General features: G+C 46.7%; 1 protein-coding gene across 1 annotated transcript; it reads right to left on the reverse strand.

Annotated features, from left to right (window-relative positions):
• Window positions 1-4,090: 4,090 nt before the first annotated feature.
• Window positions 4,091-26,126, reverse strand: LOC116985653 (cytochrome P450 2K1-like). The gene is made up of 9 exons (XM_033040521.1): window positions 25,543-26,126; window positions 22,876-23,038; window positions 15,922-16,071; window positions 11,299-11,459; window positions 10,276-10,449; window positions 7,429-7,570; window positions 7,146-7,333; window positions 5,552-5,693; window positions 4,091-4,328 (listed from the first exon to the last, which is right to left on the reverse strand). Exons 1-9 carry the CDS (start codon window positions 25,741-25,743, stop codon window positions 4,150-4,152), a joined length of 1,500 nt encoding a protein of 499 aa, XP_032896412.1. The 5' UTR covers window positions 25,744-26,126; the 3' UTR covers window positions 4,091-4,149.

The following is a 26,126-nucleotide window of genomic DNA, read 5'->3' on the forward strand; positions in this document are numbered from 1 at the left end:
GGGAGCCCGTTGTGCTCAGGCTCTGTCTCTCTCCCTGTACAATACGTAGATCATTCCTTGTTGTTTCAGTCGCCGCCAGACCCTCCGCTCACCTCTCTCCACATCATGTCTGTATCGGTGCTACTTCCTGCTCTCCTTCGCCGCTTTAACGCTTCATCTCCCTCACTGCCAGTTTCCAACCAGCTCCCACTTTCCTCTGCTCGAGCCCCGACTCTTCCCTTCGCTTTCTCACCGTCTCTATCTCAGATTCAGAGAAAACACGAGTTACCTAAGTCCATTCCAGGCCCGCGGACGCCACCGGCTTCCTTGTCTATCCACTACCTCTGTTTGCGCATCGGGTCTGTACAGTAACAGTGACATTTCTTTCCTTCTGCAGTTGTACAGGGCCTGCAGACTACAGTGAGACCACACCTGGAGTATTGTGTGCAGTTTTGGTCTCCAAATTTGAGGAAGGACATTCTTGCTATTGAGGGAATGCAGCGTAGGTTCACAAGGTTAATACCCGAGATGGCGGGACTGAGAGGCGATCTTGTTGAAACATATATGATTATTAAGGGTTTGGACACGACAGAGGCAGGAACCATGTTCCCGATGTTTTGGAGTCCAGAACCAAATGTCACAGTTTAAGAATAAGAAGTAAGCCATTTGAAAAGAGATGAGGAAAAACTTTTTCACACAGAGGGTTGGGAATCTGTGGAATTCTCTGCCTCAGAAGGCAGTAGAGGTCAATTCTCTGGATGCTTTCGGTAGAGCTCTAAAAGATAGCAGAGTCAAGGGATATGGGCAGAAGGCAGGAAGGGGGTACTGATTGCGGATAATCAGCCATGATCACAGTGAATGGCGGAGCTGGCTCGAAGGGCTGAAGGGCCAACTCCTGCATCTATTGTCTATTGTCTTTATTTTTTCCTATGGCCCACAAAAAAGTGCCAAATATATAATGTGGGCCTCATGTTGAAAAGATTGGAGGCCCCTGGCTTATAATGTAGAACAGTACAGAAGGGTCCTCCCCCCGTTCACCGCCCACACTTTTTCTCCAGTGATGCTGCCTGACCCGCTGAGCTTCTACAGCACTTTGTGTCTATCTTCGGTATAAACGAACATCTGCAGTTCCTTTCTACACACAAAGCAATGGAGCTTAGGATCAGGCCCATCGGCCCACAATGACCCTGTCCAGCACGTTCCAGGCACCCACCATTCTCTGTGTAAACAACTTTCTCCACACATTATCCGTTAAACTTTGCCTATCTCACCTTAAACTATGCGTTCTGGTTCTTAACAATTCCACCTTGGGAAAAGTGTTCTGACTGTTTCTCACGGCCTACCCTCACAACTACCTTTACGGATTGAATATCCAAGAAATCTTTGAATCCTAAGTCTTTCAGAGGATCTTTGGTCATTAAGTAAATGTAGAAAATGCTGGAAATGCTCCACAGGTCAGACAGCATATGTGGAGTGACGAGCAGGATTCTAACTCCTTCTCCACAGCTGGGGAAGAAGAGAGAGCTGGTTAATTTCAGCTTACAGAGAGGATGAGAGAGGGAGAGATATAGTAAAGGGAATTCATATGCAAAGGCAAGGAAGGGAGAAAAATCTCCTCGTATAGAACAAGGAACTGAAATGAAATGCCTTTATTTGCCATTGTAAGCACTGCATAAAACAAAATTGTTGTTGCCACTCCATTGGTGCATAATATACAAACATAAAACACAGGACACAATTTAAAAACAATGTTAACAACTGCAGGTGGTGGTTTACAAAAAAAGACACAAAGTGCCGGAGTAACTCAGCAGGTTAGGCAGCATTTCTATTCTCCAGATTTATTTTCTCCAGAGATGCTACCTGACCCGCTGAGTTACTCCAATATTTTGTGTCTATCTTCGATGTAAACCAGCATCTGCAGTTTCTTTCTACACTTTCTTCCTCCCCAATTCCAACGACATGCAGGTTTGTAGATTAATTGACTTTGGTAAACATTCTAAATTGTCCCTTGTGTGTAGGATAGCGCGAGTGTTTGGGGGTTGCTGGTCACGGCAGCCTCGGTGGGCTGAAGGGCCTGTTTCCGCGCTGTATCTCCAAACTAAACTAATTCAGATACGATTTAGTTTTGCAAAAGGGGAGGGTGAGGTGGTGGGAAGAACCCTCTCTACCCCCTCTCCCTTTTATATTGAAGTATTATATTGACCCATTTATCTTGAGGTATTAAATGACCATTTCTCATCTGTATTTACCATGATGACATGATGCCAGGAAACTCAAGGAAGTTGACAGTGATGCTGGTGGAGCACATCAGCCATGATTGAATGGCGGAGTAGCAGTGATGGGCCGAATGGCATAATTCTGCTCCTATAACTTATGAAGTTTATCAGATACAATGGTGGTATTTACAGTGCCCTCCATAATGTTTCGGACAAAGACCCATCATATATTTATTTCCCTCTGTGCACCACAATTTGAGATTTGTAATAGAAAAAATCACATGTGGTTAAAGTGCACATTGTCAGATTTTATTAAGGGGTATTTTTATACATTTTGGTTTCACCATGTAGAAATTACAGCTGTTTTTATACATTGTCCCCCCTATTTCAGGGGATCATAATGATTGGGACACATGGCTTCACAGGTATTTGGAATTCATCAGGAGTGTTTAAATGCGTCCTTAATGCTGGTATAAGAGAGCTCTCAGCACCTAGGGCACTCCAGTCTTTCTATCACCTTTGGAAACCTTTATTGCTGTTTATCAACATGAGAACCAAAGGTGTGCCAATGAAAGTCAAATAAGCCATTATGAGACTGACAAACAAGAATAAAACTGTTAAGAGACATCAGCCAAACCTTAGGCTTACCAAAATCAACTGGAACATCATTAAGAAGAAAGAGGCCACTCGTGAGCTTACTAATCGCAAAGGGACTGGCAGGCCAAGGAAGACCTCCACAGCTGATGTCAGAAGAATTCTTTCTATTATAAAGAAATTCCCCAAAAACCTGTCCAACATCTCAGAAACACTCTTCAGGAGTCAGGTGTGGGTTTGTCAATGACTACTGTCCACAGAAGACTTAATGAACAGAAATACAGAGGCTACACTGCGAGATGCAAACCACAGGTTAGCCAGAAAAATAGGATGGCCAGGTTAGTTTACCAAGAAGTACTTAAAATAGCTAATGGAGTTCTGGAAAAGCGTCTTGTGGACAGATGAGACAAAGATTAACATATCGGAGTGATGGCAAGTTCAAAGTATGGAGGAGAGAAGGAACTCCCCAAGATCCAAAGCATACCACCTCATCTGTGAAACACTTTATGGGGGTGTTATGGCCTGGGCATGTTTGGATGCTGAAGGTACTGGCTCACTGATCTTCATTGATGATACAACAACTGATGATAGTACCATAATGAATTCTGAAGTGTACAGATACATCCCATCTGCTCAAGTTCAAATGCAACAAAACTAATTGGCCAGCGGTTCATTCCCCAGCAAGACAATGATCCTAAACATACAGCTAAAGCAACAAATGAGTTTTTCAAAGCTAAAAATGGTCAATTCTTGAGTGGCCAAGTCAATCACCCGATCTGAACCCAATTGAGCATACCTTTTATATGCTGACGAGAAAACTGAAGGGGACTAGCCCCCAAAACAAGCATAAGCTAAAGGTGGCTGTAATTGAGGCCTGGCAGAGCATCACCAGAGAAGACACCCAGCAGCTGATGATGTCCATGAATTGCAGACTTCAAGCAGTCATTGCATGCAAAGGATATGCAACAAAGTACTAAACACGACTCCTTTCATTTGCATGACATTGCTGTGTCCCAAACATTATGATGCCCTGAAATGGGGAGACTATGTATAAACACTGATGTAATTTCTACATGGTGAAACAAAAATGTATAAAAATGGCCTTTATTAAAATCTGGCAATGTGCAATTTAACCACATGTGATTTTTTTCTATTACAAATCTCAAATTGTGGAGTACAGAGGCAAATAAATGAATAATGGGTCTTTGTCCGAAAGATTATGGAGGGCACTGTAAGATGCATTTGAAGACAGATGGATATACGGTACCATATTCCAAAGAAAAACAATTGCCACATAAAGATGTTTTCTCACAGATTTCCCTTGCCAAAAATGTTTATTCTGTCAAAGGATGTGTTGACATCAGCGACGCACAGCACACACGTTTTGGTATTTTGGGAATGATGTGATGCCCACACCGGACACAAGCTCCAGATTGTTCACATTCGGGGGGACTTGAAACCGGAACTTCTGTACCAGAATGGTAAAGAACAGGAAGAGCTCCACCCTGGCCAGGGATTCTCCAGCACAGGCCCTGCGTCCTGCAAAGGCACAAACATGTCAACGTTGCTCCACTAGATCCAAAGTTTGATTAATTAATCCATCAAAAAATAGAAACATAGAAAAATAGGTGCAGGAGTAGGCCATTCGGCCCTTCGGGTCAGGACCGCCATTCAATATAATCATGGCTGATCATCTAAAATCAGTACCCCGTTCATGCTTTTTCTCCATATCCCCGGATTCCTTTAGCCCTAAGAGCTAAATCTTACTCTCCCTTGAAAACATCAAGTGAATTGGCCTCCACTGCCTTCTGTGGCAGAGAATTCCACAGATTCACAACTTTCTGGGTGAAAGAGTTTTTCTTCATCTTTGTCTTAAATGGCCTACCCCTTATTCTTAAACTGTGACCCATAGTTCTGGACACCTCAATCGGGTCCATTTTCCCTGCATTTAGCCTGTCCGATCCTTTAAGAATGTTATATGTCTCTATAAGATTGCCTCTCATCCTTCTAAATTCCAGTGAATCCAAGCCCAGTCAACCCAATATACTGCATGAAATAGGCCCTTAGGCCCACCGAGTCTACGCTGACCATAAATCGCATGTTCACACCAGCTTTATGTTATCACAACCACTCCATTACACACTAGGGGAAATTAATGTACAAACCCACATGTCTTTGGGATGTGGGAGGAAACCAGAGCACCCGTAAAAAACACAAGCAGTCAAAGAGAGAACGTGTAAACTCCACGCAGACAGCAACCGAAGTGAGGATTGAACCCGGCTCTTTGGCGCTGGGAGGCAGCAGCTCTACAAGTGGAGACACCGTGCTGCCCTCGAATAACATTCACTCCAAAATAATTAACAGTAATATTTTTTTCATGGTTAAGCAAGACCAATAAGAGCCATTTTAACTCCCCTTCTCAGTCCCATACACACCTTTCTGCCTTGCAACGTTTTCACTCAGAGGGTGGTGGGTAGATGGAACAAGCTACCAGAGGAGGTAGTTGAAGCAGGTACTATTACAACATTGAAAAGACACTTGGACAGGTACATGTATGTGTGGGTAGATATATATACAAAACACACACACACACGCACACATACACATGTATATATATATACCAAACTTTTTACAAATTATATCACTTGCAGAGTGCTGTGTTTAAATATTCAGTTGTACTGCTACGAGTAGAAATGTAATTGTTCTGTCTGGGACGTATGACAATAAAACCAAAGATGTCCAAGAAAGGAGAAACATCTTACCCATGGAGAAAGGAGCAAAAGCATCTCTCTTCACAAACTTCCCATCAGCATCCAGAAAGTTGGAAGGGTTAAAGGCTCTCGGGTTTTCCCACTGAGTTTTATCGAAAAGCACCGAGGTCAGTAATGGGATCACGGGAGTGTCCTGAAAATATAATTTACAAATTGCTGTTGTTATTCTGATTGAAAAGCATTGCTGAAAATACGTCCACTGAAGGGGAATTAACAATCTTGGCAGCATTTCCACTCTTCTGCCCCTTACGCATCTCCAATTTCCATCACTCTGCCAGCATCTTCACCCTCAGTGACATAAACCTCTGGAATTATATCCCAAAACCTCTGTCTCTCTTCCCATCACTCATTTTAAAGATGGTTCTTCAAACTTATGTTCGAGCTTGCCCGAATATCTCATGAAGTGGCTCAGTGTCTAACTTTGGCAGGTAAAGTTCCAGAGACACACCTAAGAATTTTTAACCACATTTATTTTCCATTTATTTGTTCCAGGATGTGGGCATTGCAGCAGGGTCAGGTGGTATTTCCCATGCCCCCTGACCTAAGGAGGCAGTGAGGAGTCAACCACTATTGTGTGGATTTTAACATAAACTGCTGATGCTGGTTTACAAAAAAACACACAATGTGCTGGAGAACTTAGTGGGTCAAACAGCATATCTGGATCACATAGATATGTGATGCTTCAGGTTGGGATCCATCTTCAGACCCAGTCTGACGATAGATCTGAAGAAGGAGCTTGAAGAAAGGTCTCGACCTGAAACATCACTTATCCATGTTTCCATAGATGCTGCCTGACCTGCTAAGTTACTCCAGTACTTTGTATTTTTATCTACTATTGTGTTGATCTGGTCGTACCAGGGATAAACAGCAATTTATTTCCCTTGGAAAGGCACAGTTTCTTCTTCTTGGCTGCTCAACCACCGGCTTGAGATCTAACTATTCCTTTGGTTTATCTTTCATTCGCAAGAAGAAGAAGAAGACGAAGAAGACTCCCAGTGTGTCGGGAGTGCACGTTAAAGTTAGATAACATAGAACTTGTGTGAACGGGTGATCAATGGTTGGTATGGACTTGATGGGCCGAAGGGCCTGTCTCCATGCTGTATCTCTAAACTAAATTAATTATGGGCATCAGTGAACTAGGTGTGTCTTTAAGTGACCCACTATCTCAGCATCATCATTACCTGAACTATCTTTTATTCCAATGTAATCACTTATTTTTAATTATTCTTCAGCTCCATTGCAGATTGTACCAATGTCACAGGAGACAACACACGCTGCTGCTATTAATCCTGTACATTAACCGCTGTGTGGCAATGCACATGGTAGTTGGGAATAACTCCTCATGATCCAGCCCTTTGAATCATATAACACATAACATAACACCAACTAGGGCAGCACGGTGGCCACCCTCTCAATGCCACTCCATCAATTCCCTTCCAAAAGCACACAATACACCAGAAGCTATGTTATCTAAAATTGCACAAATAAATTTATGAGCATAAGACATCAACAATCCACTTGCTCCCTCCCTGAAGTAAATATCCAAATATCAGGAGCCAATGAGACACCCACTTCCCTTATTTACCTTTGGGATGAAATAGCCTTTAAAGTTTACGTCCGCTGTTGTTGAATGCAGGAGGTTCATTGGCGCAATGTTGCCAAACCTCTGGACTTCATGGATCACCGCGTTGGTGTAGGGCAAACTCGTCCGATCTTCAGCTCTGGGCGACCGTTCTGACCCAATGATACTGCTGATTTCCTCGTGAACTTTCTCTGGAAACCAAGGGCATCGTTAAAGCACTGGGCGGCAGGGCTAGAGTTGGGATTCACACACGGGATGCATAGTAATCAATCAGACCGCTCCTCACCCTGTACGTGGGGGTACTTCATCATCAGCAGCATGGCCCAACGAAGTGTGGTTGAAGTCGTCTCCATCCCAGCACCAAACAGGTTGGATGCCGTGAATAACAGGTTGTTTTCATGGAAATATGTGTTTGGATTACCCGACTCCTGCAATAGATTAACAGAACAAAGACCCAGAAATTGGCTTAGGACCAGGAGGACACACCAGAAGCCCTCTCGCCCAACTCTTTGGGATACGGCAAGATTCTGATTGCAGACTATTTTGGATTGTAGAAACCGATCTTTGTCAAAGCTTAACAATTAAAAAATGTTCTGTGTCAAGTATAATTTTTAAATGTTATTTGATTACCTTTAATTTTACAAGTAAATAAATGTACCGATGTATATAGATTTAATGTCTATATTACTAAAAGTCTGTTCTTGACCGGTTTTGGCCATCTGTGCTGCGATTTCCGAGAGAACGCCGCCACCTACGGCCGTCATTTTTGGCCACCTTGCTCAGAGCCCCCCTCCGCCATATGTGTGCCGAGGATCTTTCCCGTCGATGAAAAATGACAGAGATATTAATGATTTTACAAAATTCCCCATTCTCTCTGCTGCCCCTGCTGGCGGCAGGGGGGAGGGACTATAAAACCAGGAAGTGGTGTGCCTCAATCAGTGTCTGCAAGCTGGAGGAAGGCAGAGGGTCACGTTTCTCTGAGCTGTGAATAACACTGAACACATGTCTACTCAAATGTAAGTGTCCTTAGTGGTTTTAAAACGCTTGCAGAATGTGTCTATTGGTTCTAAAATGTTTGCAAAAAGTGTTTATTGGTTCTAAAATGTTTGCAAAAAGTGTCTCTTTTGGTTCTACAATGCTTGCAGAATGTCTTTTTTGGTTCTAAAATGGTTTTTAGGTTCTCCCCCTTTTCCTCTCCTCTCCTCTCCCCCCTCTCCTCCTCCCCCCCTCTCCTATTCCACCCCCTCCTCTTCCACCCCCCTCCTCTCCCCCCCTCTCCTCTCCCCCCTCTCCTCTCCCCCCCTTTCCTCTCCTCCCCCCCCCTCTCCCCTCCTCTCCTCTCCCCACCTCACCCCTCCTCTCCTTTCTCCCCCCTCTCCTCTCCCCCCCTCCTCTCCCCCTCTCCTCTGCCCCCTCTCCTCTGCCCCCTCTCCTCTGCCCCCTGCCCCCCTCTCTCTCTCCCCTCTTTTTCTCCCCCCCTCCCCTCCATCCCCTCCCCCACCATTCATCCCGTAAAACCCCTCCACACACCCCTACCCCCTTCACTCCACCCTCCCTGCTCCCCACCTCCCCTCTCAGCACACCCTCTCTCTCCCCCTCTTTCCCCTCCACCCCCTCCCCTTAAACCCCCTCCCCTCCACACCCCCTACCCTCTTCCCTCCACCCTCCCTGCTCCCCACCTCACCCCCCTCTCCCTCCCCCTCCCCCTCACTCTCACCCACTCCTCCCCCACCTTTCCCCCCTCACCCACCCTCCCTCTTATCCTCCTCTCCACCCCCTATCCCTCTTGCCCCTCTCTCTGTGTCTCTGTCTCTCTCTCTCTCTGCCTCTGCCCCTCCTCTCTCTGCCCTCACTCTCTACCCCCGCCCCCTCCCCTCTCTAGATGTGACTGCAAGTTGGGGATTATGCGTCAGTAGATAGGGTGGTTATGGGGTAAAAGGAGCAAATTAATAATATTAATATAATATCAAGGGGGTAATTAGCGTGTGCGGGGGGGGGGGGGATAGTTAGTGTGTGTGACACTGCGTGCCGCCTCCCCCCCCCCCCACCCCCACACCGCACGTTGGTCTAGTATTTATTAAAATTCATAATTGGTTTGGATATTTTGTTTCATCTAGAATATACAACAGTACAGCACAGAAACTGGTCCTTCAGCCCAAAATCTCAATGCCGAACATGATGCCAAGTTAAACTAATTTCCTCTCCCTGCATGTGATGCATATCCCTCCATTCCCTACATATCCACGTGCCTATCTAAAAGCCTCTTGAATCCCTCTCTTGTATCCTCCTTCACCATCATCCAAGGCAGCAGGGTCCAGGTCCCCACCGCCCCCCGTGTAAAAAACTTGTCCACACATCTCCTTGAAACTGACCTCACACTAGTTATAAAGTTGTAAAGGCATACAGCATGGAAACTGGCCCCTCAATGCAACATGGTCACACCGACCAACATGTCCCATCTACACTGGATCCACGTGCCTGGGTTTGGTCCATATGCCTCTGAACCTTTCCTATCCATGTACCTGTCAAAATGTTTCTTAAAATTTGGGACAGTACCTGCCTCGACTACCTCCTCTGGCAGGTCCTTCCATACACCCTCCACATTTTGTGTAAAAAAAATTCCTCTCTGGTTCCAATTAAATCTTTCTCCACTCACCATAAACCTGTGCCTCTGGTTCTCGATTCCCCTGCTCATTTTATCTCAATTTCCCATCCACTCTCTACACAGGAGAAGCAATTTTACAGAGGCCAATTAACCTATAAAGCCAGGCATTTTAAGATGTGGGAGGAAACTGGAGCACCCGGAGGAAATCCATGCGGTCAGTGGGAGACCGTGCAAGGTCCACACAGGCAGCACTCAAGGTCAGAAAACCAGGTTCCCTGGCATTGTGAGACAGCGGCTCAACCAACTGTGCCATTGTGCCACCCAAAAGAGTGGAGATGCCAGGGATTGATGGCCTCATCCATGCAAAGCATGCACTTGAGCTACATCCACTGCCGATATGTTTTATGTTCGACTAAGCCAGTTGTTGCAGTGCGTGTTTGACTGTAATAGCATCACAGTTAAGCATAGTTGAATAGTCACAGTTTATTTGAAGCTGGGCTCATACAAGGGGAGGCGTACAGTGCATACCTGCCGCTGTTTTAACAAGAAGGCATCAATAAAGCTCCTTGTGTCATTTGCATCTAGTTTCTCATCATTTTCATTCATAATCTTTTTGATGAATCCAGTAATTAATCCTTCATGTTGCAACAATTTCTTGTGAGAACCAGGAAGAAATCCCAGTATGGGAAATGCATTGTAGAGCTATAAAATACAATTATTAGTATTAACAGCACAACAAGCAATTGCTAGGCAATACTGAACACCAAAGATAGACACAAAATGCTGGAGTAACTCAGTGGGTCCGGCAGCATCTCTAGAGAAAAGGAATAGGTGATGCTTCGGGTCGAGACCCTTCTTTAGACTGAGAGGGAAACTAGAGTTATGAAAAGGAACAGAAAAGATCAGAGTCGGCACTGATGGCCACAATGGTCCATTGCTGGCTAAGGATGAGGTGATAACGAGGATATATGAACAATAAAACTAGCAGGATGATCAGGGTGGGGGAGGGATGGAGAGAGGAATGCAAGGATTACTTGAAATGAGAGAAATCAATATTTGTACATTGCGGGGACTCTCGTACAGTTCAGATGTTACTTAAGTCGGAAACAAGAGCTACTGAGCATGGGTAAATTTACTATTCAATGATGAGACCATGGAGGAGCTCCGACGCAGACCCCATGTGGAGAGCTCGGAGGCGGAGACCACATGTGGACCTCCAACGGGGAGGCCACGGGTGGAGCTCTTCCACAGAGACCACAGGGAGAGCTCCGACGAGGAGTCCAGATTGCAGCTCCAAGCTGCAGACCACGGGGGGGGGGGGGGGGGGGGGGGAGCTCTGGCGTGGAGACCACGAGGGAGCATCCAGGAGAACAGCTGGCTGGCTGGCAGAAACAGCCACATGCGACGGCATTAGTGCACTGCTACCGAGACACGGAACTCGGAAATAAAGCTAAGAGCTTAAAGAATTGCTTATGTAAGAGCGAGTTTACGTAAGTCACTTATTACGTAAATCAGCCTGTATTTGCAATCTCAGAGTAAAATGAGATTTACCTGCACCATCGGAGATCCAGCAAGTTGCACACTTTCATTCACTCCCTTCACCAAACTAATGAACTTTTCATCATCGTAATCAAATCTGTCACCAAAAATTATTGCGCAGATTATATTGGCCACAGCAATGTTTAACTTGATGGTTGGATTAAATTCTTGGCCTGCAGAAATACATATCGTTCACAAGTTAGTGTCAACAATGTAATCCAATTGATATTTATGTGATACCCTGATCAGTCTCTTTTTATTGAGGTCTGGCTCTTTACTTCAGTGGCAAGTTTTACATGATATTGTTAATGAAGCAATCAGCCAGTTCAGCAAATAATCAGACTAAAGTGTGACGTTGAGTCAACGTGGGCATTGCTGCCAAACTGTGCAAAGATTAACAGCAAAATCTAATCCAACCACAAAACTCACTTTGTTTGGCTATGTTGTTTTTTTCCTGGAATGGCGATTGTTGTTAAAAACTCATCTGGTCACTGATTCCCTTCAAAGAAGAAATTTGCCATCCATTCCCAGTCCAGTTGATGTACAACTCCACACTCTTGAATGTAGTAAACATTTAACTCTTTCCTCAGTTGAGGAGCAACAAAAAAGTGGGTTGATGATAAATATGCAATGGCAAAGATTTTAAGATCGCATGGATGAATTACAACAATTGTTCATCCCTGTCTGATGTATAAATAAAACAGGGAAGGCGGCTCAACCATGGCTAATGAGGAAAATTAGGAATAGTGTTAAATCCAAGGGAGAAGCATATACTGTACATTGGCCAGAGGGAGCAGCAAATAATAATAATATCTTTTATTGATATATATTGAGAGATAAGACTTTGCCTTCCATCACAGTGAGGAGGAGATTCACTGTGATGGATGTTTGTGTAAATTGTGTTGTGTCTTGGTTCTTTTTCTTGCGTGTATGACTGCAGAAACCAAATTTTGTTTGAACCTCAATGAGGTTCAAATGATAACAAATAAATTGTATTGTATTGTATTGTATTGTCATTGCACATAAGCGCAGCGAGATTTGGTATGCAGCTTCCATCCGATGTCATAACATAAATAACTAATAAAAATCGGGGGACTGGGAAAATTTAGAATTCAACAGAGAAGAGCAAAGGGGTTAATTAAGAGGGGGAAATTAGAGCATGAAAAAAAGCTTGCGGAGAATATAAAAACTGACTGTAAAATTTTCTATAGATATGTGAAGAGGAAAAGATTAGCGAAGACGAATGTAGGTCCCTTAGTCAGAAACAGGTGAATTTATAACAGGAAACAAGGAAATGGCAGACCAGTTAAAGAAGTACTTTGGTTCTGTCTTCACTAAGGAAGACACAAACAGTCTCCCAGAAATACCAGGGAACCGAGGATCTAGTGGGAGGGAGGAACTGAAGGAAATCCACATTAGTCAGGAAATGGTGTTCAATAACCTGTTGGGACTGAAGTCAGATAAATCTCCAGGGCCTGATAGTCTACAACCCAAGGAGGTGGCTCTAGAAATCGTGGATGCAATGGTGATCATTTCCCAATGTTCTCTCGACTCTGGATCAGTTCCTGTGGACTGGAGGGTAGCTAATGTAACCCCAATTTCTAAGAAAGGAGGGAGAGAAAAAACAGGGAATTATAGACCAGTTAACCTGACATCGGTAGCGGGGAAGATGTTTGAGTCGATTATTAAAGATGAAATAGCAGCGCATTTGGAAAGCAATGACAGGATTTGTAAAAGTCAGCATGGATTTATGAAGGGGAAATCATGCTTGACTAATCTTCTGGAATTTTTTGAGGATGTAACAAATAGAATGGATACAGAAGAGCCAGTGGATGTGGTTCATCTGGACTTTCAAAAAGCCATTGACAAGGTCCCACACAAGATCTTAGTGTGCAAAATTAGAGCACATGGTGTTGGGGGTAGGGTATTGGCATGGATAGAGAACTGGTTGGCAGACAGGAAGCAAAGATTAGGAATTAACGGGTCCTTTTCAGAATGGCAGGCAGTGATAGTGGGGTGCTGCAAGGCTCAATGCTGGGACCCCAGCTATTTATAATATATATTAACGATTTAGACAAAGGAATTCAATGTAACATCTCCAAGTTTGCAGATGACACCAAGCTGGGTGGCAGTGAGCTGCCTTGAGGATGCTATGAGGGCGCAGGGTGACTTGGATAGGTTGGGTGAGTGGCCAGATGCATGGCAGATGCAGTATAATGTGGATAAATGTGAGGTTATCCACTTTGGTGGCAAGAACAGGAAGGCAGATTATTAACTGAATGGTGTCAGGTTAGGAAAAGGGGATGTGCAAAAAGACCTGGATGTGCTTGTAAATCAGTCACTGAAAGTAAGCACGTAGGTACAACAGGCAGTGAAAATAAATATACAAATTTATTGTCATTTGAGCCCCAGTGAGACTCAAACGAAATTTTGTTTCCACAGCCATACAAACAAAGACAATGTCCTACAGACATACACACAATTAAGTTCACACAGACATCCATCACAGTGGACCCACTGTGATGGAAGGCAAAAGTCTTTTCTCTCCCCTGCTCTCCATGTCTCTCCCGATGTCGAAGCCCCAGGCGGGTGATGATAAGTCCCACGGCCATTTTAGGCCGTGCGGGGCGATTTACGGCCCCGCTCCCGGTTTGAAAGTACAAGGTCGGAGCCCCAGCGTGCGCTGGTGAGTCCCATGGCCATGAAGCCGTGCCGGGTGATGTACTTCCCCGCTCCGGGTCGTTCCAACCCCGCGACACGGGCTGGAGAAGTCGCGTTGCGGGAGCTCCGGGAAGCGGTCTCTCTCTCCCCCCGGACTCGTGAGCTCCCGATGTCCCAGTCCACCGGACCTGCGGCTGCGTTGCTGGAGCCTCCGAGCCCCAGGAGTCGAGTCGCAGCAGCGAGTCACCACCGCTCCCCACGTTCCGAGGCCGGCCAGCCCCACGATGGTGAGTAGTCCGCAGCGCAGTCTCCCGAGCCCCCGGGTCGTTCAGGTTGGAGGCCGCTCCACGGTGCTAGGCCCCAACGACAACGGAGACCCGACAGGGAAAAGGTCGGGTCTCCCGTACAGGGAAGAGATTTTAAACGGTTTCCCCCTCCCCCCCGCCCCCCACATATACACATTTAAAACCAAGCTTAAAAAAACACAAACACTACATTTAACTAGACAAAAATAAAAAAAATAAAAAAAAGACAGACAGGCTGTAGGAGCCGCTGCAACGAGTCGCGCCGCCACCAGGGTTTTCAGAAAGCTAATGTCATGTTGGCCTTCATTGCAAGAGGATTTGAGTTTAGGAGCAAGGAGGTCCAACTGCAGTTGTACAGGGTGTCAGGTCTCGCGTTTGATCTAGTTTCTGTTTCTTATTGGTTTTTAGTATTAGAGTTTGCATTCTTGTTTTATTTTGGTGTCTCACATCTCCTCTTGTTTCAGGTCCCATTTCCTGTCAGGTCGTTTACCCTCATGTGATTGTTGGCCACGCCCTGATGTGTTTCACCTGTGTCTCGTTATCCCCTGCTAGTCTGTTGGCCACGCCCTGATGTGTTTCACCTGTGTCTCGTTATCCCCTGCTAGTCTGTATTTAAGCCTTTTGTGTTTTAGTTCCCATTGCCAGTTCGTGGTGTATGCTACTTGGTATCACCTCGTTCCAGCTCTCGAAATCTTGTGACCTTGTGATCTCGACCTTTGCCTGTATTTTCGACCACTGGTTCTTGCCTGCTCCTATATGGTACTGTTGCCTCTGTTTTGCCTACCTGTGTACTGACTTGGACCGATTAAACGCCGAAGACTGATCTGCCCTGTGTCTGAGCCTGCATTTGTGTCCTCCTCCTCGTTCAGTTCTGACACAGGGCCCTGATGAAACTGCACCTGGAGTGTTGTGTGCAATTGGTCCCCTAATTTGAGGAAGGACATTATTGCTATTGAGGTAGTGCAGCATTGGTTCACCAGGTTAATTCCCGCGATGGCGGGACTTACATGATGAAAGAATGGATCGACTGAACTTATATTCACTGGAATTTAGAAGGAAGAGAGGGATCTTAGAGAAATATACAAAATTCTCAAGGGTTTGGGCAGGCTGGATGCAGGGAAAATGTTCCCAATTTTTGGGAAGTCCAGAACTAGGGGCCACAGTTTAAGAATAAGGTGTAGGCCATATTGGACTGAGATAAGGAAATACTTTTTCTCCCAGTTGTGAATCTGTGGAATTCTCTGCCAAAGAAGGCTGTGAAGGCCAATTCACTGGATGTATTCAAGAGAGAGTTAGATATAACTCTTTGGGCTAACGGAATCAAGGGACATTGGGAGAAAGCCAGAATGGGGTACTGATGTTGGATGATCAGATATGATCATATTGAATGGTGATGCTGGCTCGAAGGGCCGAATGACCTATTCCTGCACCTATTTTCTATGTTTCTAAAATATCGGAGGAACTCAGCGGGTCAGGCAGCATCTCTGGAGAAAATACATGCTGACTGTCCTGCTGAGTTACGGCAGCATTTTGTGTCAAACTTCTATGAATTGAATGGTTGTTACCTTGAATAGGAATTTCTCGGATTCTTTAATCCACATCTTACATTATAAATTATTAGAAGTAGGCAGAGGAGAGTTGATCATTTTGCCTCTTCATTTAGACTCACCTTCGTACGATTCAAACATTTTAATGAGGAAATGTGTTTCTTCAATGATTTTATCTTCGATAGATTTCTTGCCCATTCCAAAGTCCCGCAGAGTGGATATGGTGAATCTTCGCATCTGCTTCCACGATTCCCCATGACCAAAGATGATGCCTGTAATTAAAACCGTCCATGTGACAACTTGTCAAAGCAATTTGCAACCAAGTCAAAGGTGAGCTTCACCTTTAAATGGCATAATCTAGATGGAAAACAATGGCACAAGAGAGAAAGATTTGTTTTAGTGAGGCAGAGAACATACAACATAGAACAGTACAGCACATCATCCATAAGACATAGGAGCAGAATTAAGCCATTTGGCCCATCAAGTCTATCCTGCCGTTCAATCGGATCTGATCTATCTATCCTTCTCAACCCCATTCTTCTGCCTTATCCCCACAACCACTGACACCCTTACCAATCAAGAATCTATCAATCTGCGCCTTAAAAACATCCATTGACTTGGCCTCCACAGCCTTCTGTGGCAATGAATGCTCCACTATTGGCCGATCTATTTTTCGTCTCCACCCCTTTCTCTTGCCTTCTCCCCATAACCTGCAACATAACTTCCCCACTTTTATACAGTGCCACTTTCAGGGATTTGCAGCCCAAGATCCTTCTGTGTATCAATGCTTCTCGAAGCACCTGCCATTTACTGCATACTTACCCCTTATTGCATTTTATTCAGATAAATGTGAGGTATTGCACTTCAGTTGGACAAACCAGGGTAAGACTTACTGTTGTACAACAAAGCCACCTAGGAATGCAGATACAGAGTTCCATAAAGGTAATGACACAGGTGGACAATGTGGTGAAGTATGCATTCACGATGGTGAATCTATGGAATTATTTGGAAGCCAAGTCAGTGCATATTTTTAAGGCAGAGATAGATAAATTCTTGAGTAGTACAGGTATCAGATGTTATGGGGAGAAGGCAGGAGAATGGGGTTAGGAGAGAGGGATAGATCAACCATGATTGAATGGCGGAGATTAGATTAGATTAGATTCGTTTTATTGTCATTCAGACCTTTCGGTCTGAACGAAATTTTGTTTCCCTGCAGTCATACATATAATTTAAAAAATGGCAAAAACACACAATCAACACAAATTTAACATCCACCACAGTGAGTTCACCAAACACCTCCTCACTGTGGTGGAAGGCAAAATCTTAAAGTCTCTGTCTCTTCCCTCTTTGTTCTCCCTCTGCGCCGAGGCGACGGTTCAAACTCCGCGGGTGGTTGCTGCCTCTGCTACAGCTCCAGGGCCGAGCCGGGTCACCGCTGCTGCTGCTGCCGCCGCTACAGCTTCGGGGCCGAGTCAGGTCTCCGCTGCTGCTGCTGCCGCCGCCACAGCTCCAGGGCCGAGCCGGGTCTCCGCTGCTGCTGCTGCCGCCGCCACAGCTCCAGGGCCGAGCCGGGTCACCGCTGCTGCTGCTGCCGCCGCCACAGCTCCAGGGCCGAGCAGGGTCTCCGCTGCTGCTGCTGCCGCCGCTACAGCTTCGGCGCCGAGCCGGGTCACCGCTGCTGCTGCTGCCGCCGCCACAGCTTCGGGGCCGAGTCAGGTCACCGCTGCTGCTGCTGTTGCTGCTACAGCTCCGATGCCGCCATTAGGCCTCGGCGCAGACGGAGACGGGGAATACGACCGAAGAAAAAGTCGCATCCCCCGAAGGAAGAGACCAAGGCATGTTTCTCCCACCCCACCCACACACATACACAACTTAATAAAACAAAATTAACTAAAACATGACAATGAACAAAACGAAAGAAATGATCGATCTTCTTGGAATCTTCCTCCTTTGCGATCCAGACTTCTTCAGTGAATCGCCACTGCTGCGCCACTTTCCCTAGGAGTAGACGATGAGCCTAATCATACTCCTATTCCTTATGACCTTATGACCATGCTTGTCTTCATCAAGCACAGTACTGAGTACACGAGTTGGAATGTCACGATGCAGCTATGCAATTCGTTGATAAGTCCACATATGAAGCACTTTATACAATTATAAGCAACTGCGAAGGGAGACGTGGACCGAAGTCTGCGGACGATGACGACAATCGTCATCAGCCTAGCTGTGGAAAGGTTTGGAGCAGTGGAGAAGAAGCCGGCCAGAACACCTTTCACCATGAACCAACGAGCAACAAAGATCCACAAGATCCGGCAGGAGCTTAAGTCCCTCAAGAAGCAGTATAAAGAGGCCAGCGAAGAGCAACGTCCCCCCTTGGCTGAGCTGCGAACCATCCTGAGGAAGAAGCTGATGACCCTCCGTAGAGCTGAGTGGCACTGAAGTCGCCGGAAGGAAAGAGCCAGGAAGCGAGCATCCTTCATAGCCAACCCCTTCGGCTTCACCAAACAACTACTCGGGCAGAAGCGCAGTGGGAGTTTGGCTTGCTCTAAGGAGGAGATCGACCGGCACATCCAGACGACCTACAGTGACCCCGTCAGGCAGCAGGAGCTGGGCCAGTGCAACATCCTGATAAAACCACCTCCACCCATCAAGGAGTTTGATAGTAGAGAGCCACTCCTGAAAGAGGTCCAGGACGTTGTGAAGAGAGCAAGAGCTGGCTCAGCCCCTGGCCCGAGCAAAGTCCCCTACAGGGTCTACAAGAACTGCCCCTTGTTACTGAAACGGCTGTGGAAGATCCTGAAAGTCATCTGGAGGAGAGGAAAAGTGGTGCAGCAGTGGCGATTCACTGAAGAAGTCTGGATCGCAAAGGAGGAAGATTCCAAGAAGATCGATCAGTTCAGAATCATCTCCTTGCTAAGCGTTGAAGGCAAGATTTTCTTCAGCATAGTGGCGAGGCGGCTGACCAACTTCCTCTCCAGCAATGGCTACATCGACAGCTCAGTGCAAAAGGGAGGCGTATCTGGAGTGCCGGGGTGTCTAGAGCACATGGGAGTGGTGACCCAGCTCATCAGAGAAGCCAGGGAGAACAAGGGAGACCTGACAGTGCTCTGGCTTGACCTGGCCAACGCCTACGGCTCCATCCCGCTCAAGCTGATCCAGACAGTCATGGCCAAGCATCATGTGCCGGGCCAAGTGGCAGATCTCATCCTGGACTATTACAACCAGTTCAGCATGAGAGTCTCATCAGGGTCAGTAACATCAGAGTGGCACAGACTGGAGGTTGGGATCATCACAGGCTGTACCATCTCTGTGATCCTTGTTGCCTTGGCGATGAACATGATCGTCAAGTCTGCTGAGCCAGAGTGCCGGGGCCCTCGGACCAAGTCAGGAATGCGCCAACCACCAATCAGAGCCTTCATGGACGACCTGACTGTCACCACTGAGTCAGTGCCAGGAGGCAGGTGGATACTGCAGGGATCCACCTGGAGAAGCTGATTGGATGGGCAAGGATGAGGTTTAAGCCAGGAAAATCAAGGTCACTGGTGTTGAAGAAGGGCAAAGTCATGGACAGGTTCCGCTTCAACATCGAAGGGACACCAATCTCAACTGTCTCCGAAAGGCCAGTGAAGAGTCTTGGCAAGGTGTTTAACAGCAGCCTGGTGGGAGCAGTGACTCCGGGAAGAGCTGGCCTGGGAATCTTCCCATCTCCCCAGTTTGACAAGGCCAAGGGGCAGGAGAAGCGCAGGCTGGTCCAGGAGGAAGTGAGGGCAGTGGTGGAGGAGGAGAGGTGTACCAGAGCAGTTGGATTGAGGCAGCAGGGAGCCTGGACAAGGTGGGAGCAGGCCATGGACCGAAAAGTCACATGGACTGAGCTCTGGCAGGCTGAATCACAGCACATCAAGTTCTTGGTCCAGGCAGTGTATGATGTCCTGCCCAGCCCATCGAACCTCTTCATCTGGGGCAAAACGGAATCTCCAGATTGCCCGCAATGCTCAGGCAAGGGGACGTTGGAGCTCATCCTGAGCTGTTGCCCAAAGACTCTTGGGCAGGGCCGGTACACATGGCGTCACGACCAGGTTCTCAAACCCATTGCAGAAGCCATCAGCATGGGAATCAGCAGCTGTAGACGAGAACGCTCCACCACCCAGATGATCACCTTCGTGAAGGCTGGAGTGCAGCTGCCAAGAACCACAGCAGCCAGGAATCAGTCAGGAATCCTGGCGACTGCGCAGGACTGGCAGCTTTCCGTAGACCTGGTGAAACAGCTGAAGTTCCCACAGCACATTGCCACGACCACCCTGAGGCCAGATATCCTCCTGGTCTCAGAGGCGACCAAAAACATCGTCTTGTTGGAACTGACTGTGCCGTGGGAGGATCGTCTGGAGGAGGCCCACGAGAGGAAGATGGCCAAGTATGAAGAGCTGGTCATAGACTGCCGCAAGCAGGGCTGGAAGGCAAGGTGTATGCCCATCGAGGTTGGCTGCAGAGGTTTTGCAGTGCAATCGCTCTACAAAACCTTGAGTGCACTGGGCATAAACGGAGTGGCGAGGAGAAAGGCCATCAAGAACACCACAAAGGCAGCGGAGAAGGCCTCGAGATGGCTCTGGATCAGGAGAGGAGGTCCATGGGAAGGAGCGAATGCCACCTGAACACGTCGTGGTCTGATCAACCACGGCTGGGTCGCCTGGGTGAGGGTGTCTGATGTTGAAAGATCCGAAACACCCAATGACCCCAGGTTACATCACTGATGGTGTGCTCAGGAGCATCTATCGATGTATTTGTATCAATGATCTTTCCACTATAGGAATGATGTAATTAAACTAGAAAGGGTGCAAGAAAGATTTGCAAGAATGTTAACAGGACTGGAGTATTTGAACTATGAGGTGAGCTGAATAGACTTTCTTTCACTGGATTGTAGAAGGGGTGAGCTTATAGCTGCATATAAAATCATGCATGGTATAGATTAGATGAATAGCCTTAATCTTTTCCCCAGAGTAGGAGAGTCAAAGATGAGGGTGTCACCATGCATCACATGATTAGCACACTATGACAGACCTTGGCAAAGGCCTTACTTAATTCCATGTATTTAAAATCCACTGGCTTACTCTCAATCATCTTTGCCACCATCTCAAAAATATCAATCAAGTTCATAATACGTCCTGAACGGCAGATATCCATGCTGACTATCCCTAATTAGCCCATGTTTTTTGAAATATGAATATATCTGTCACTAAGAATCCTCACCAGTACCTCCCCCACCACTGACTCAAGGCTCACCTGCCTGTAATTTGGTAGATTATTCTTATTTCCCTTTTTAATCAGAGGGACATTATTGGCTACTCACTAGTTCTCTAAGACCTCGCCTTTGGCTAGAGATGATACAAAGATGTTTGTTGAGGCCCCATCGATCTCTCTTGCCTCTCTCCATAACCTGGGATCAATCCCATCAGAACCAGGGGACTTATCTCATCTTAACTTTCTTTAATAGACCCAACACCTCCTCGTTCTAGATCTCAACATGTCCTCAAATATTAGCATCGGCTACACTGATCTCACAATCCTCCATGTTGTTGTCCTTGGTGAATACCAATGCAACGTGTTCATTTTGTACCTCACCCATTTCTCCTGTCTCCAGAACAAATGTCCTCCTTTGTCCTTGCATGGTCCTACTCTCTCCCTACCTACCAACTTGTTCTTAATATTAGAAGGTTTCAAGAACCCTTTTTGGCCATTTTGTCATTTTTTCTGCTCACTCTATATTCTCTGTCTGATTTCTACTTCCTTTTTCTTTGCTTGGATAAGAATGAGAATAAATTACAAGTAAATAATGGGATGTTCAGGACTGTGCTAAGAGCCAGCCTAGACAAGACAATGCTGAATGGTCTCATATGTTAAAATATGTACGTTTCTATAGCTCTATAGCTATAGCTCCTCAGCCCAGTGTACGGTGGGCGGAGCGACTCTCGTCAGCAGCGGCCTCTGCAGTCCGTCTGCGTTTTTATTATTTTATGTCTATGTTTTTATGTAGTTTTTGCTATTTTTTGTTGGGGTATGTGTGTGGGGGTGGGAAGGAGGGGGTAACTTTTAAATCTCTCCCTGCACGGGAGACCCGACCTTTTCTTTGTCGGGTCTCCGTTGTCATTGGGCCTGCAACGAGGAGCGGCCTCCAACAGGAAGACCGGGGGCTCTGGTGCCGACTATTCACCTCACCGTCGCGGGGCTGGCCGAGTCCAGAGCGGGTGGAGCGGTGGTGGACGCTGCTGCGACCCGACCTCCGGAGGTTCGGAGGCTGCAACTGCGGGTTTGGCAGACGACGGCACCGGGAGCCCGCGGGTCCCTGGAGGGAGACCGCTTTTCGGGGCTCCCGCAACGGCGACTTCTCCCGCCCGAGTTGCGGGGTTGAAGAGCTCCTGGAGCGGGGCCTTACAGCACCGCCTCGCGCGGCTTGGAATGGCCGCGGGACTCTAACTTCAAGAACTCGGTGTGCGACCTTGCATCACCCGGCGTGGCTTTAATGGCCGCGGGACAATCGCCATCGCCCGCCGGGGGCTTTGACTTTGACTCTGACATCGGGGGGGAGAGTGCAGTGGAGAGATAAGTTTTTTTGGCCTTCCATCACAGCAATGTGATGGATGTTTATGTAAATTATGTTGCGTCTTGGGTCTATTTGTTTGTAATGTATGGCTGCAGAAACGTCATTTCGTTTGGACCTCAAGGGGTCCAAATGACAAATAAATTGAATCGTATCGTATCGTATACAACACCTGGAAAGTGTGACAAATATAATCAAAGTGAGAAAATAGGTATTTGTTAAAATAGTGGAAAAGATTTATTAGTTTGTGAAACAATCTTACATTAAATCACGAAGTAAATAGTTTCATGTATTATGTAATTAAATTAAGCACAATTTGCAAAGGATTGGGTGCCAATCTCACTTAAAAGAAGTATTGTACAAAGTCCTTTAAAGTTTTACAGCTTAGAAAAACAAGCCTCCAGGAAGACTCCACTTAACAGAACCAAATGAGGATGCAACCAAATATCATCAAGGGTTCAACAACAATGAAGACGGGAATTACCATGACCCTTTGATGTGACCTCAAATATTGGGATGCGACCTCTTCCTCCAAACTCATCGGGATGATTGATGAGAGCATCCTTCACGGTCTCGTAGCCGGTCAGGACCACAGCCTTCATGGTTCCAAGCTTGATGCTGAAGATAGGACCGTACTTCTCAGACAGCTTAAACAGGAGGAACAAGATTCCATGAACAATTAATAACATTTTCATTTTATTATATTATTAGTTTACTGGATATGGCACTGTAAGGCTGATCCACTGCTGTGCAAATCGGGCAGCATGGTGGCGCAGTGGTAGAGTTGCAGCCTTACAGTGCCTGCGACCCGGATTTGATCCTGTTATGGGTGCTGTCTGTACAGAGTTTGTACATTCTCCCCATGACCTGCGTGGGCTTTCCCCGGTGCTTCGGTTTCCTCCTATACTACAAAGATGTACAAGTTTGTAGGCTAATTGGCCTGGTTAAATTGTCCCTAGTGTATGTAGGATGGTGTTACCGTTGCGGGGATCACCGATCGGCTTGGACTCGGTGGACCGAAGGGCCTGTTTCCGTGCTGTATCTCTAAACTAAACTAAATTACTAAAATAAAAACTAGTGCATGGCTTCTACCTCAGTACACGCGACAATAAACCAAATAAAGCTAAACACAAGAGCCAGTGGATAGGTCTTCTGTTACTCTGGTAGAACACCAGCATTGACACGGAAGGGCTGAATGACCTCCTGTGCTATAACCTTGCTGTGATACCAATTACACTGTAATAACCAAGCAGTAAATGGTCACCTGATGATGTGGTTTCACATTACCTTGCAACCCACTGTCACTCATTCCATAAACCGATACGATTGCATCTTTTTTTGTTGCGAGCAAAGACTTTTGTATCAGAAAACTGTGAGACACATTTTCTGGCTCAAGATGCAAATGGACTCCTTCCTCACAGTCTGTGGAACCCAATCAATAAGGTCATCACATCGCGGGCATTGCATGTGTAGCCGATTTATTTTCGTCAATATTGCCACAACCCCTTGACTTGTTTTACTCTGATAACAAAAAAATATTCTGCTTGCACAAGTTAAACCGTGAGGGAAACTCTCACGCCTATTGCGTAAGCAGCACAGTGGTTGATGAAATAAAATTATTCTCCCTTTTCTAACAGCAATTCCGAAAACAGCATGAAAAGGGCAAGAGGGTGCAAGAAGAGCGATAACACGTCAACATTTCACTCCATAGTCTGATGTGAATGTGCATCCGAACATCGTCATTGTCAGCAGTTAATGGATCACCATCCCTAAGGACAGCAATTCAGGAATGCAGTTCAGTGTCATGATCTGATAGCATCACAGAGTGCAGGCACAGGCCCTTCAGCCCATTGTATCTAGACTGACCATCGTGTACCTATCTATACTCATCCCATTTATCACCATTTGTTCTGCAGCCTTCAGGACTACGGTGGTTGGGCAATAAATAATAATGAATGGCCCAGATAGGATGGAGATGGAAAAGAAGTTTCCAGTAATGGGAGAGTCAAGGACCAGAGGGCACAGCCTCAGGATACAAGGACGTATCTTTAGAATGGAGACGAGGAGGATTTTTTTTAACCAGAGGGAGGTGAATTTGCTGATTCCATTGCCACAGATCGTTGTGGCATCCAAGACATTGGGATTTTTTAAAGTGGAAATGATAGGTTCTAGATTAGTAACGACATCAAAGATTAGGGAAGAAGGCAAGAGAATGGGGCTAGGAGGGAAAAAATAAAGCAGCCATGATCCAATGGCAGAGTAGACTCGATGGGCCAAACGGCCTAATTCTACTCATATGTTTTATAGCAAAATGTCCTTATAACCCTGTGAACCTCGCATTATACATTTCTGTATTCTTTTTTCGAAAGAGAGATACAGCACGGAAATAGGCCCTTTGGCCCATCGAGTCCACGCTGACCATCAAAACCCCATTTACACTAATACTGCACTAACCTAATCCAAATTTAATCTCTCCATATTCTCATCAATCGCTCCCAGATTCTACCAGTCTCCGACACACTAGGGACAATATACCGAGGCCAATTTAACTATAAACCTGCTGGATCGAACCCGGGTCTCTGGCGGTGTGAGGCAGCGGCTCTACCAGCTGCCCCAATGTGGCCGCCCAATATATTGAAAAGAGATGGCTCACGTTAGCCTGGGCGTTTCTCGCGGGATGTTCAGGGAGTCAACTCTGCAGTTAACTATATCAGCAGAAGACAGTGGGTCAGGATCTTGGAGAAGAAAAACTGAAGAACTGCAGATGCTGGTTTATATCAAAGAGAAACACAAAGAGCTGAGTAACTTAGCGGGCCAGGCAGCATCTCCGAAGAAAGCAGTCTGAATAAGGGTGCAGACCCGAAATGTCACTATCCTTTTTCTACAGAGATACTGCCTGGCCCGCTCAGTTACTCCAGCACGTTGTGCCCGTGTGAAGTGGACCTCCTACTGGATTAATCTCGAGCGGGTAACATCTGATTACAAGCGGCGAATGATGGATGTTGTGAAACTGAACTCAGGAGTGCTGAGATTTCTGGGGCGATGAATCTAAGCGGCAGCAACATAGAGACAGCGATGCTTCTCTCAACCGCTGGGTGCAAGTGGGGAACACAACGGGCCCCCATTGCTGCCTCCTCCCGCTCCCTCTTACCTCCATGAGACTCTCGTGGGGCTTCTTCAGATCCAGCAGGTGCAGGTGACCGATGATGGGCAGACAAGGGGGTCCCGGGGGCAGGTTGAGCGCTCCATGGCACGTAGAGCCGCGGCGAAAGTAAAGGAGGAGCAAGAGGGAGAGGGCGCCGAGGATCAGCAAAGTGGCTGCGTCCAGCGGGAAGGCGCTGCCCAACGCCATCTCTGGGCTCCCCTTGACTTCTCGCTCCTGTCAGCGCCCCGGAGCAGGGTCCCGGGCCGCAGTGTCTCTCAGCTTGAGCCCCACTCGCCTCTGTTTAAACCCTCCTCCTGAAACCCGAAAGTTAAAGATGTCAGCGGGGGCGGCGGCGACGAGTGAGGAGCCGCCTCTTGGCTGCGGATTCAGTAAAGTGGCGTCAGGGCAACCAACGTTGGTGGCAAGTGGGAGGGAGCCGCACTCAGCTGTCCCCGGACACTTACTCAGTGTGACCGTGAAACCAAAGCACTCAACCCCGGCAACGTTCAACAGGCGACGCTATGTCTGTGGCAGAGTCAGAGTTTCAGCTTGAAGACTCGCCGTCAGCAATGGATTTCACAGATTTTAAG

Source organism: Amblyraja radiata, chromosome 22 (assembly GCF_010909765.2).
Source record: "Amblyraja radiata isolate CabotCenter1 chromosome 22, sAmbRad1.1.pri, whole genome shotgun sequence".
Classification (NCBI taxonomy): domain Eukaryota; kingdom Metazoa; phylum Chordata; class Chondrichthyes; order Rajiformes; family Rajidae; genus Amblyraja; species Amblyraja radiata.

Excerpts from the sequence above, each read along its gene's own strand:
- LOC116985653 (XM_033040521.1), bottom strand. The coding sequence starts at position 25,743 with ATGGCGTTGGGCAGCGCCTTCCCGCTGGACGCAGCCACTTTGCTGATC. Across the intron at positions 10,450-11,298 it reads CTGGATCTCCGATGGTGCAG|CTCTACAATGCATTTCCCAT; the intron begins GTAAATCTCATT and ends TGTATTTTATAG. Across the intron at positions 7,334-7,428 it reads GAAGTACCCCCACGTACAGG|AGAAAGTTCACGAGGAAATC; the intron begins GTGAGGAGCGGT and ends CTTGGTTTCCAG.